Genomic DNA, 13,268 nt, shown 5'->3' on the forward strand with positions numbered 1-13,268 from the left:
CCAACTTGGGTTTTCTAGTGGTGACCTCTCTTCCGCCTTCAAAGAGTCTTTGCAATTTACCCATGACTCCTTTGAAATGTATGACCTGTCTCTGGCCTTGACGTGTAGCGCGGTGCTGCTGCTGTGTGCGGGCTGTAGGATTAGATAAACTGTAAACTAGCAACATTTAACCCGTCCGACATACCGGCCACTAAACTGGGAACCGTTAGAGCGGAGCTGAGCCACCATGCTGAAATGTAGGACTGTATGGAAAAAGCTTGCTCCTCTTGCTAGAGCCTCGTCCACTGTGTGCCGGCAGAATTTGAGAAGAGCAGGTATGTAACTAGTTAACAGTAAGTTAACTACTGTCCTCTTGTTAGCTGGCCTCAAGCACAAGCACGATGAACTTATAGCATGATACTACACACTGTCAGATCATTAAAGCAGACAGGGTATCGTCTGGTGTTGGACTTGACCTTCGTTTGGCAGTTAAAAAAGCTAAATGAGCTGCTTGGGCTGCACAAAGTAAGAATAACATTTCTATGAGTAGCTGAGTTAAAACCACATTGCAGTTCATTTTGGTTGTAGCTGCTGCCTGAAAGCTACGCCTGTGACTTAAAAACATGAACTTATAACACACAATAACACATGTTCTCCACATGCATGGACCCTAGTGTGCTTATTACAGGTGTTACAGCACATTCTGTACCCAGTCTGTTTTTTGCCATGCTCACACAGGCCTAACTTTGATTCAGAGTCACTGGGGAGGGGGTTTAAGCCCCTTGTGATGAGAACAACAAGTACCACAAGAGTTCTTCTGCAGAGGATGCCTTTAGTGATGATTTGAGGAGTTATTACAGGAGTACTTCACAAGAGAGGTTTATAACAATTAATGATAACATCCTCTAACCCCAGTTCACACACAGACACAGTACATGTGCCTTTTGTTTTTAACCTAATTAACAGGCAACTTTTTGTGTGCCAATTAAAGGAATGTTAAGTCAAGCTTAACAGCTGGAAGTTTGAGCTTCTGCAGACTTTGATACTGAAAGGCTGTTTCTCTGCTCACTGAAAATCTGATTATAAGGGGTGGGCCTACAAGCATTATTTGTGACATCACAAACTCATTTGGAAGCCAACCCTGGTCCAATGTTTAACTTTTATACAGGAGTGATGTGGGAACTTGAAGCCTTCAGTGCACAAACACTGAGAACGTGGGAGACATCTTGTTTCCAGCCATTAAACTTTTGAAATAGATTCTGTCATTTTAAATGAGGGAGAAGTATTACATGTAATTTTAAGGATTTTAACAAGATAACCTCTTTTTGTGGGGAAAAAACATATCAGGCCTACGTTATAATTCAAAGTATAGTATTTTATATAGATCTTAAAACATGTCTGGAGATGATCTTATCTTACCTAATTAAGAAGTATCAGAGTTGTGTGCCTGTCAACTCAATTAGAGGAATATCAAGATTTAATACCCTGAATATCACCATAATATTCTTATGATCTTGTAAAGCGTCTGTCTTCATAGTCAACATCCACAGGTGTATCCTGCAAATATCACACAGCCCTGCAGCATTTAAGCAAATCATTTAAACATTTTAAAATGATATATTTACAACTTTTGTTATTGTGAAGCGACCTTGGGTTTCATGAAAGGCGCTATACAAAATAAAGTTATTATTATTATTATTATTATTATTGCCCATAGCTGCAGACCATTAATTGATCAATTTTGATAATTGATTCAACATTTTGGTCATTGTTTAAATCAGAAATTCCAGATATTTGCTGATTTCAGCTCCTCAGATATGATAATTTAATGCATTTCTTTGTCACATGTTAGTAATCTGAATATGTTGTGGGGTTTTTGACTGTTAATTGGACTAAACAAGTAATTATCTGATCATCACAGTACATTTTTCAATATTTTTAAAAACTTTTTATAGATAAAATGGTTCATCAGTTAATCAAGAAAATAATCATTAATATTTAAAAATGTGTTGATGACTCATTTTCTCTTTTCATGTTTTTACAAAGCAAAGCAACCCTGTTCCCTCTTCTGACACATGACGAACCGTAGCACCTTCATACTTCATACACTCCAATACTTTAACTGCAGACACCTTTTCTCATGTTACAGACATGGTGGAACATGTAGCGTAATGCTTTTCATGCTCCACCTCGTAGTTGCCGGCATAGTTGATTCACACCAAATGAGATGTTATCCATTAGCTGGATAAATTAAATATTTACACCTGGCTAACAATTGTGACACACGAAGCTTGAGGACATACTGCAACCTTGATTGACCTCTGTTTGGATAACATTTGTGAGAACTGTCAAATTTGATGACCAACGTACTTTTTTTTTTTTTTGATGTTTCAAATTGTTTTCAGGGTTGAACAACGGCAGAATACCAGCATGTGTTCCTGCGGCTCACATGTCCACTGGGCCTGCAGGGGGAGGAAGGCAAAACCAACTGTACGCCCTCTTGGTCGGGGCAGCCGGCCTTGGTGGAACGATATATGTGAGTAAGCTCAGTCTGTTGTAGAAAATCAGAAGTGATTAGTTGGACGTGACAATTTATACATACATTTTTTTGCAGGGTTTCATGTCAAATGTCTTTACCTGCGTGTTTGCAGATACTCCTGAAAATGACCAACACTGTTTCACAGAGAAATAGTTGAAGTTGTTGTGAATAAAACATGTTTTGTTTTGTTTTCACAGGCATACCAAACTGTCAAAGGAGACAAAAAGCGATATCAGGAGCGTCTTGATGAAATAGCATCAAGACCATACAAACAAGCCACAGAAGAGGCAGCTGTACCCACCCAGACAGATGCTCCCGGTAAGTTTGTATTCACTTATTTTAGTGATAATATTTACTCAATTCCACAAATAAGGTGCAACTTATCTTTTTTTTTTTTTTTTTTTTAAAGAAAGCTTCTCAAATATGAATAATTTCTGTTTTTGCTTTAGTCTTCTATGACAGTAAGATGAAAATCTTTGCCTTGTGAACAAAACCAGATATTTGAGGAATTCATCTTGTGCTTTTGGAAACAGTTATCACCATTATCACCAGAAAATAATCTACAGATGAATTGATAATGTAAATAATTGTTAGTTTCAGCCCTAGTAGTGTCGCTCTATAGACTGAAAACATTTCTGAACCACAGTTAAAGGTTAATAGACGTAAGAGTAGAATCAGCTGACTGTACAGTGCATGGTCCCACTTCCTCCTTCAGATTTTGAGTCTGTAGAACAAACTACATGACCAAATTGTGTCTTTCTATTTTATACGATCCCGTCTCTGATCAATAAACTGTAATACATAAGGAACACAAATCAAATTATGATGACTATAAGCCAAAGTTAATCAAAGGTCATGAGTGGTCATTTGTTTTTATATTTCTTTCTCAGCTGTCTCTGAGCCAGAAGCAGCACCTTCACCAAAGAAGTCGAGCCCTGCGGAAAAGACTGAACTTCCCCCAGGTTGTCTACATATTTTACTATACCCATATGTGCGTGTTTAACATCTGGCCTCCTGTATAAACAGCCTGTTAGAATTAAAATATAATGGCAAAAAACATGATAATGTGGAATTATGTGTACTGTCACATTTAGTGTTTTATACTTTGACCAGAACTGAGGTGTCAGAAATGGTGACACCAGCTGGGAAAGCTACTTAATGCAAAAAAGCAGCCTTTAAAACACACCTGTCTTTTCAGTCCACTTTATAACCTGCTCATAATTGTCATGCATGTCATGTTAAAAATACCGGGTTTTTTTTGATGATGACATGTTTTATACACGAGGCCCCTGGATATCTAACTCATGTTGACAAACTGAGAGGTTTACTGCATGAAGAGTCACTCATGTTGCATGTGTTTATTTGTTATTCACCTTCTTATACTTAGTCATGCATGTGTTTATTCTCAGTGTGTTTGTTTGTGTCCTCTAACCTTATTAATTAACCCTTTTTATAGTTTCAGTAAATCGTTTGGAATCTCACACACTCACCTACATCCTCTAATGTGCATATTTTCGGTTTTTGTGGGATACAGTCATTGGAGTTCTCAGTATTATCTGCAAATACTATATGTTGGCTCTGGGTGTGTTTTGTTATCATGTTTGTGATATCAAATAGAACACCTGCTGTCTCACGTTTTCTTTGAATATGTCATACTTTGGGAAACTTTGTCAAGGGATTGTACCCAAATTTCTTTTATTCTGTGTCATGTAAAAAATGTGTGTTTGTTGACAATTGGAAGCTGCCCTTTTGAAATGGATCCAGACTTTTTCCATGCTGTGTCTAAGATGCAAAAAGACAGAAAAACACTCAATAGTTGAGTGTAGTAAAACATGCAGGAAAAGACTGGGCAGCTTCCAGTTGTTACTGTGTTAGCATGCATGCTCTGCAGAACACTCCTGGGGTAAATCTCAAGAAATGCATGGATCCTGATGGTCTTCCCCCTCAATAATCTTCTTAAGAATTTAGTCGTAACCAATACTATGACTTACCTCAACAGCAGAGGAGCCTGTGTTAGAAGCACCTCCAGAAGAGACAGCAGAACCACCTGCTGCACCTGTAGTTGAGGAGGGTAAGATTTGTTAGAAAAGGATAGTGTCATCTCATTTTTTTCAGTTCGGCCACCATTTACATCTCTGACCTGAGTCTGAGGAGTAGACATCATATATTCTACAGATTAGGCATAAATTGACTTGCATATTAGCTGTATTGCACATTTGAGGTTATTATGTCACTTTGCAACTGTACTACCAGAACCCTCACCCCCCTCCGAGCCACCCCAAGCTGAGCTTACCGAGCCGCCCCAAGCTGAACTAACAGAGCCGCCCCAAGCTGAGCTAACAGAGCCTGCCCCACCTGAGCTTACCGAGCAGCCCCAAGCTGAGCTAACAGAGCCTGCCCCACCTGAGCTTACCGAGCCGGCCCAAGTTGAGCTAACAGAGCCGGCCCCTGCTGAGCTAACAGAGCCGGCCCCAGCTGAGCTCACCGAGCCGGCCCCTGCTGAGCTCACCGAGCCGGCCCCTGCTGAGCTCACCGAGCCGGCACCTGCTGAGCTTACTGAGCCGGCCCCTGCTGAGCTTACTGAGCCGGCCACAGCATCTGTTGAGGAGAGTGGTAAGCACCCAGTTTGACCTGTGCATGGAACCAGTGATGTACATTTAAACCATCTGAGGGTTAATTTTGTCTTAACTGGTCAATGCTCCGGTTATACTAACAGAACCCGCAGCAGCAGGAGCAGCAGCAGAAAGCCCCGCAGCAGAACCGTCTGAGCCTCAGCTTGAAGTTGTGGCAGAGAGTGGTAAGACCCGGTTGGAGCGGGGAAGCGGGCAGACACCGATACGGTTTCCCATCCTGATAACGTTAATGTTAATTTTAACTGCCTTTTCTCCTCTTGATTTATTTTTAAACATTTTTTCTCTCATTACAGCTATTCATCCCTGCCTGTTTGTTTGTCTTTTCTCATGATGTTTGGGTTCTTGTTGTGATAATGATAATGATAATGGTTAATCGCTTTCACATGAAACATTTTATTTCCTTTATTTTGCCAGGTCCATTTCACTCTTACCCCTTTCAGGTGTATTTGTGTAAGTCATGGGTGCTGATGAACTCATAAATCCATTATAACGCTCTGACTGTGTCTCTTTTCTGCTTTTGCTTTTCTTTCTTTTTTTTCTCTTTCTTTCTGTCACTCTCTCTCTCTCTCTCCTGTGCTTGCTGTCACTCTCTCATACAAACTCCAGGAGTGGCCTCTGCAACTGCCCTAACCAAGATCCCCTCACATGCCCCATATCTCCTTATTGGTGGAGGTACTGCCTCTTTTGCTGCGGCCCGGTCCATTCGAGCCAGAGACCCCGGTGCCAAGGTCAGTCAGACCTCCTTGTTTTCTCAGTTAAATCTGAGTGTTTTTCTTCATGTACTGTGTCTCTGAAGTAATGAATAATGAATTTATTTTTTTTTAAATTTTCTACCAGGTATTGATTGTAACTGATGAGGCAGACCTTCCATACATGAGACCACCTCTTTCTAAGGAACTGTGGTTCTCTGATGACTCCAGTGTGGCGGAAACACTGCGTTTCAAACAGTGGAATGGAAAGGAAAGAAGGTTTGTTAAAGTTCCTGGTATTTTGCTTTTGGTTTATTCAGATTAACTTCCTCAAATCGTTCTGTCTGTCTTAGGCCAGGTTCACACCGGACGCATAACCGCACTCTGTGTCCCTCTCTCTCTCTTTTGTGCCTGTGTGTTCATCTCGTGCTCTGATTAGAGAGACACACAGACACACACACACACACACACATCGCATTCGTCAAACGGGATGTTTAATTATTGAAAAATAGTTTTATATTTGAAATGCTTTATTTTTTGAAAACCGGATTCTCTTGTTGTTGGTTTGTTTGACTTCCTACCCGGCTTGACACATTTGGCCGTGGCACGCAGAGAAAATAGACCAGACGCTGAAACGATCGCTGCACGGCAGCGGGGCAGAGCGCCGCGGCGCTTCCTATGTGAACGACACCATTAATTAACATGGGCGCCGAAAGGAAAGTAGCTCAGCTCCTCGGCGCTTCACAGCTAATAGCGGTGCTTCCGCATCCGGTGTGAACCTGGCCTTACTTTGGCACTTTTTCTTAAGATCTGTCTGATTATTCTGTCTCAACATCCATCAGCTGTTATAAGAGCTGTCAGACTGTCTTGCCCCGTCACATCTCTTTGCTTTCATTACAAATGTAATCTGTTTCTGTTGGTAACCCTTTTTCTTGTTCAGGTGGACGTCACTCATCATATTAATGATCAGTACTTACTAAACTTTATTATTACTGACTTTTTACAGCATATGCTACAGACCACTGTTGACGCAAATTAAGTCTTGCACCATTTCCTGTGCTGCAAGTGGTTTCTGTTGTCAGTAAAGACATGACAGTGCACTTCGTTTTAATCGGATATTGTCGTAGGGCCTGATTTACTAAGATCCCAAATAGTGGGTACTAAATTGCGTGCGCAGTGCAATAGATTGCGCGTTTCATTTGTGTGCGTTTTGCTGGTGATCTACTAAGAATAAGTGCGTAAATGAAAACTGGTGCAACAGGGTGGAGACAGCAGTATTTAAATGAGTGCATCGTGATCAAAAAATGTTGAATGATTGTAATACTTTTTGTATTTATGTTGCAGTATCTACTTCCAGCCCCCATCATTCTACATTAATCCTGAAGAATTGGAAAGTGCAGAGAATGGGGGAGTGGCTGTTCTTAATGGCAAAAAGGTTTGTTCATACTTGTTTCATCTTTGTTGACTTTATATAATTAAAGAGTTTGAAACATTTCTACCAAAAGTGAATTTCTTTGGTCTATTAAATGTATATCAACAACAAAGCCATGATTTAATCCATTCTAGGTGGTTCACATGGATGTGAGAGGAAACAAAGTCAAACTGGATGATAATACTGAGATTTCATATGACAAGTGCTTGATTGCTACCGGTAAGCCACTTTAAAATGCCTCCATTATTCAGCCTGCGGATTAAGCTGGACTGACGCTAATATGAACTTTGTCTTCAGGCGGTGTGCCAAGAAATCTGCAGGTCATTGAAAGAGGAGGAGATGAGGTGATGAAGAGGACAACTTTGTTCCGCAAGGTCAGTGTTTAGCCAGCAGGGGGCAGTAGCTCAGTTTCAGTTTGGCAGTGACTATACAGATAATATATAGCTTCACAAGAATGCCACATTTTGGCTGTGCAGAAGTAGTTACAGTGTGACATGATGAGAATATTTAGATGATAATATTTACTATTTTGAATAACTAATTTGGATAACAATAAATACTCTTCCTCTAGCAAATTACAGAATGATCCACTCCTAAGATTAGCCAGCTTTAACTCATTCTGAAATCACACATATTCAGACTCACTTAAATAATATGAGTAACTTCGTTTGGTCAACACTTTTTCGTAAGCTTAATTTTTTAAAGAGAGCCTCTTTAATTTATATTATGATAATTATGTATCATTACAATCTCTTCACAAAATACAGACACTCAAATATGTGTGGCATATCAATAGAACAGAAAAATCTCACCAGAAAAATCTCCTCAGATCAATGACTTCAAATCACTGGATAAAGTCTCCAGAAACGTTGAGTCCATCACAATCATTGGAGGAGGCTTCTTGGGCAGCGAGCTGGCCTGTGCCCTCGGCAGGAGATGTAAGAGTGCTGAAGAAAAGAAGAAAATTACAGAATACATGATACTGATGTTTAACAGACTGCACTTGTTTGCTCGCTCATCCTCCTTTCTCTTTTCAGGTAATGAGTCTGACCTGGAGGTGATACAGATGTTCCCAGAGAAGGGCAACATGGGAAAAGTGCTGCCTGAGTATCTGAGCAACTGGACAACAGAAAAAGTCAAGAAAGGTTCATATGCTTTGTACTTTGTCTGGACCATATCTCATTTCTTAATATCAGAAAAAAGAGATTTTTGTTTTGTTATATTCTCATTTCTTCCTTTTTTAGAGGGCGTGAAAGTTATCTCAGAAGCTTTAGTAAAATCCGTGACCTACAAGAATGATAAGTTAGAAATCAAACTGAAGGATGGCCGAATGGTAGGTCCAGATTTCTGCCAACGTTCAATGTAATTCAGGAAATGAATAGAAAATAATGAGTTACTTATTATCTTGTGCTTTTTCCATGTAGGTGAAAACTGATCACATTGTTGCAGCTGTTGGCCTGGAGCCTAATGTTGACCTTGCCAAGTCAGCAGGTCTGGAGGTGGACTCTGACTTTGGTGGCTATCGGGTCAATGCAGAGCTGCAAGCCAGGTCCAATATTTGGGTGGTAAGTTAATGATCGTATTGAAGTAATTCAACATGAACATTCAGAACAGTGTGAGAAAGATAGAAAATCATTCTGCTCAAAATCAGCCAGTTAAAAGCATCTCTCCAATAATATACCAGCTATGGCTTTAGCTGCATGTACTGTGTACTGAGGCTGAGACTCAATGATAACTGTCATTGAGCAACAGCTGTTTAGTGATACGCCTCTCCCATACAGATGATCATGTTGTTTTTGCAATTGAACAATCATGTATTCATTTAAGCATAACTCACTTTTTAATGAGAGTTTGTGAAAAGTGTTGACTTACTTTGAATAAATTAAAAGAAAATTAAAAAATCCAATGTGCTGGATTTTTAAATATTTAATATAGTTAAGCTTGTAGGTCAAAGTGAGCTGTGTAGAAGGTTACATAAAGTGCTGATGTGCAGTGTCTTTTTGGTCATATCTATGATTATAGTGCCCTCTTCAGGCAAACGCAGTCATTGTACAGACACAATGCACCTCTACAGACGTGTAGTGTAATAATTTATGTCTCTTCCTTTGAGCTTACTGTTTAACCTTTCAATAACCTTTAATGTGGAATAAAATTTGCACATTCTAATCCACGATTTAATCCCCTCTGTCTTTTTACACAGGCAGGAGATGCTTCTTGTTTCTACGACATCAGGCTGGGCCGCAGGCGGGTGGAGCACCACGATCACGCTGTTGTGAGTGGTAGACTAGCAGGAGAGAACATGACGGGAGCCAACAAACCTTACTGGCATCAGTCTATGTTCTGGTGGGTATTACCCTACTTCCTGTTTTCTGTCAGTGATGCTAGCTCAAGGTTTTCACGGGTCATGAATTCAAACCGTTTCCCATGTGAGAGCTGTGCCTGTAAGCTATGAAAACCAGTTTGAAGTGGAAATGAAGGAAAATATTCGAGAAAACCAATCTGAATTGTTGATTGCACTGGTCCCAGATCATTAAATAGATTTAAATGAATAGGCACTGGGGCAGCATGGATTATTCTGCAAATGACTCAGATTTAATCCTTTTAGAAGTCAGATGAACATGCATGATTGCATACGAGTCTTCAAATACCATTAAGTCCTAAAATATTTAGAATGCCGTCAGAGGACATTGAGATGAGAGCTGCCAGCACAGGGCTGCGTTACTCGGGCAGACATTTTTGAAACCCATCCTAAATGTACGAAATCTGTTAAAAACATTACTGATATGATCACAAGTGGGAGTTGCCAAAACTTTCAGTACAGTGTGGAATGTAGACCTCACTACAGAGACTGTGATGGCTTGTTTTTAGCAGCTGGTGAAATGTGACACACTGCTGACAGCGTGGGTTCATTGCAGTCCAAAATAAAAAAAACCCTAAAAAAAACACAGGACCATGAGCCAACTAGCAGCAGACAGAGTCATACGATATGTTGATTTTCTTGTGAATGCCAATGTTGTGTGTCACAATCAGGCTAATATGATGCCTCGTGAGAGTTGACACAGTGAATTCCCTTAAAGATAGCCGATGATATTGATGGCTTGCATCATCAATTTTGTATCCAATGACAATCATGAGGTTTACAGTATGTCAGTAAACCAATTAGAGGGCACACAACAGGTCAATGTTATGCAGCAGCAGTGATTGGTGAGTTCACTGAAAGGTTGTTAGTCTTTTTTCTTCTTCTTTTTTTTAAATTTAATTCATAGGAATTGTAAAGACACAATTTCACATCACATTTTCTCTCCTTACTGAAAGCCGTTCAGTTTAAAGTCAAAGCCAAATTTAACCTTAAGGTTCATATATATATATATACATACATACACATACAACAGTCACTGTATATATAGTATATACATGCTGTCCTTTTTTAGATAACACGACTGCAAACTATTTCCCTTACCAACATTTCAAAAGTAACCAGTTAAACTGAGTCTGAATTATCGTGCTGTAAGTATGTCGCTGTTGGTGTTGAACTAAAAGTCTCTTAATAAACAGAGTTGAACAAATATGCCATAAATCTTAATGAACCACCTCTCTAGATGATTCTGAATGATGCCAAATTTAGTGTACAGGCTCCCCCAGCATGTAGCTGCTCAGTTGACTGTGACATTACTTCAGGTCATCAGCCAGCCTGAAACTCATCAGGTGGCAGTGGAGGCCGTCACTGAGATTCACAGCAAGTCTTCAGTCCTGTTTGTTTTGTGTGTGTGTGTGTGTATTATTTATATATATATAAAATAATAGATGCTGTGAGAAGTACACAACCTTCTGTCTGGGAGGCGTTTTGACAGTAAATTCTGAAAAGCTAGCAGCTGCTATACTTCACACTGGAGTATGAACTTCAGCATAACAATTCTTATCAGATTTTCGCAGAAGTTTTGTCTATTTTCTCAGAAAATGGAGCTGAAACTCCTTGACACAAATGACTCCATGTGCAGCTGCAGTGTCAATATACTGTATAATCTTCTTGGTCTTGGTCATATTTTTTCAACATGTTTTCCTATCTCATATGTCTTACAGGAGCGACCTGGGTCCTGACGTAGGCTACGAGGCGATTGGGATCGTTGACAGCAGCCTACCAACAGTAGGAGTGTTTGCCAAAGCCACTGCCAAGGATACACCTAAAGCTGCTACTGAGAAGTCTGGTAAAGCCTTTACTATCTAGTTAAAAAAATCTTAAGTAAATTTGAGGATTGAAGGTCAGCTTGAACCTTACCCGTCCAATGTGCTGCAGGTACTGGGATCCGCTCAGAAAGTGAAACAGAGGATGTAGCCACAAGCCCAGCGGCCTCTTCAACACCCGCCCCCCTTGCGCAGCCACACAAAGACGACTATGGCAAAGGAGTCATCTTCTACCTAAGAGACAAAGTGGTGGTGGGCATTGTCCTGTGGAATGTCTTCAATAGAATGCCAGTCGCAAGAAAGGTAAGCACGATTTAAGAGAGGCAATTTGTGTCATTGCACAAGTTAAAATAAATATCAGGGTTGTGTGAATTGTGTGAATTGATTTTTATGTGTGTTATTTGCAGATCATCAAGGATGGAGAGGAACACGTGGATCTGAATGAAGTGGCCAAACTGTTCAACATCCACGAGGACTAACACGGTGAAGGCTGAGACTCATTACAGGAGGGGAGTTAAGCCTCATGTGAAGACTGAACTTTGGCAGTCATTGCCACACACTTTCAGACACAACTGATCATGCATACAGAGGGGAGGCTCAATGTAAATTACGTCATGTTGCTGAAATATTTTCATATTTGGAATCTGAACCTGCTGCATCATTTTTTTTTTTTGTCTGTTTTTTTTCTATTCAGGAGAAATCACTGTCTCATCTTCTTGCTGCCACCACTCTTTGCTCATGTTTTTGTTTTTCAAGTCATGGTCAAAGTGTGATTGTCTGTTCGCTTTTCTGCACCAGGTTGATAATGTTCAGCATGGATTATTGTTGTGTTCCTCTGTGTGTGATCAGAGCAGCTTGTTGTGAGAAAAGCTGCAATAAAAGCTATTTTTAAATTGGAGTGATCACATTATTTTGCTTCTAGATAGCAGCACTAATGACAGATAAGTCGACCTGCATTCTGAGCTGTGATGGTTGTTAAATTCTGTGTGGTTGAGTTAATCTGTCTTGAAGCATAATCAATGTGTAGTGCTTGGCAAATTTACCTCAGTCGTTCATGTGAACATAAGGATCGGGCCTTTTAAATGGAGTCAGGATACGTTGACGCTCTAACCTCGACATAAAGCACATTCTGTTAATTTAAATGGGAACAGGCTGGCTCGTGTAAAGGGCACCTGACAAGTACAATTAACAGAGTGTAGAGGTACAACCTAATTAAGCAGATCCACTCTGCTCCAACAAGAAAAAAAAACATTAAAATGAAGCTTGGCCTACTTATCCTGTCTGGAGGTAAAAATGCTCAAGCATGCAGAAACATTGCGTATTTTTTTCTACTGTGGGCTTCTTGTTATTAGTAATGCATTCATGTTTTGTGTTCTCATACATTTCTTATCCTATTTGACACTGTGGGCTCCAGAGCGAAGTGTGGAACGGCCTCTCAAGTGTGAGGCAAACATGTACAGCTATAACATCCCGCCCGTCTCTTTCCTTGACATTAATTCTACACGAGTAAATGGCTGAACTGCTTCCTCCTCAGTACGGAGGAATAAACACGGGCTTCCACATTTATATTTCAATTTGTCTGGTGATTTTGAAGATGAAGTAATTGAACTAGAAACTCTGGACATCTGTGCTAAAGATACATGATGTCTAAATGTGCACTGATACTAACAGTAACATCATAATCTTATTTCTATTTTGAAAACAGTAACAATCTTCTTGACTTGTTTATGTTCCTGCTTTTCCCAAACTTATGTTTTAAATCTGCAGTGTTGAAGGATTCTGTGATATTTAGTCGTATATTAGTTGACAATGTG

The 13,268-nt window shown here is 40.0% G+C and overlaps 1 protein-coding gene across 1 annotated transcript; it reads left to right on the forward strand.

Annotated features, from left to right (window-relative positions):
• The first annotated feature begins 90 nt into the window (after positions 1 to 90).
• Positions 91 to 12,352, forward strand: aifm1 (apoptosis inducing factor mitochondrion associated 1). The gene is made up of 17 exons (XM_053331690.1): positions 91 to 314; positions 2,385 to 2,515; positions 2,716 to 2,836; positions 3,409 to 3,480; positions 5,758 to 5,879; positions 5,989 to 6,119; positions 7,185 to 7,275; positions 7,407 to 7,491; positions 7,570 to 7,646; positions 8,102 to 8,210; positions 8,310 to 8,417; positions 8,517 to 8,605; positions 8,697 to 8,837; positions 9,473 to 9,615; positions 11,353 to 11,477; positions 11,567 to 11,757; positions 11,862 to 12,352. The coding sequence occupies exons 1-17, from the start codon at positions 227 to 229 to the stop codon at positions 11,931 to 11,933; spliced, it is 1,896 nt and encodes a 631-aa protein (XP_053187665.1). The 5' UTR covers positions 91 to 226; the 3' UTR covers positions 11,934 to 12,352.
• The last annotated feature ends 916 nt before the right edge of the window (positions 12,353 to 13,268 follow it).

The sequence above is a fragment of the Scomber japonicus genome, chromosome 13, assembly GCF_027409825.1.
Source record: "Scomber japonicus isolate fScoJap1 chromosome 13, fScoJap1.pri, whole genome shotgun sequence".
Classification (NCBI taxonomy): Eukaryota; Metazoa; Chordata; class Actinopteri; order Scombriformes; family Scombridae; genus Scomber; species Scomber japonicus.

Bases quoted from the DNA above. Each gene is read 5' to 3' on its own strand.
- aifm1 (XM_053331690.1), top strand. From the start codon at position 227: ATGCTGAAATGTAGGACTGTATGGAAAAAGCTTGCTCCTCTTGCTAGA. The intron at 3,481-5,757 runs GTTGTCTACATA...TACAAACTCCAG, and splicing joins AAAGACTGAACTTCCCCCAG to GAGTGGCCTCTGCAACTGCC. The intron at 8,418-8,516 runs GTTCATATGCTT...TTCCTTTTTTAG, and splicing joins AACAGAAAAAGTCAAGAAAG to AGGGCGTGAAAGTTATCTCA.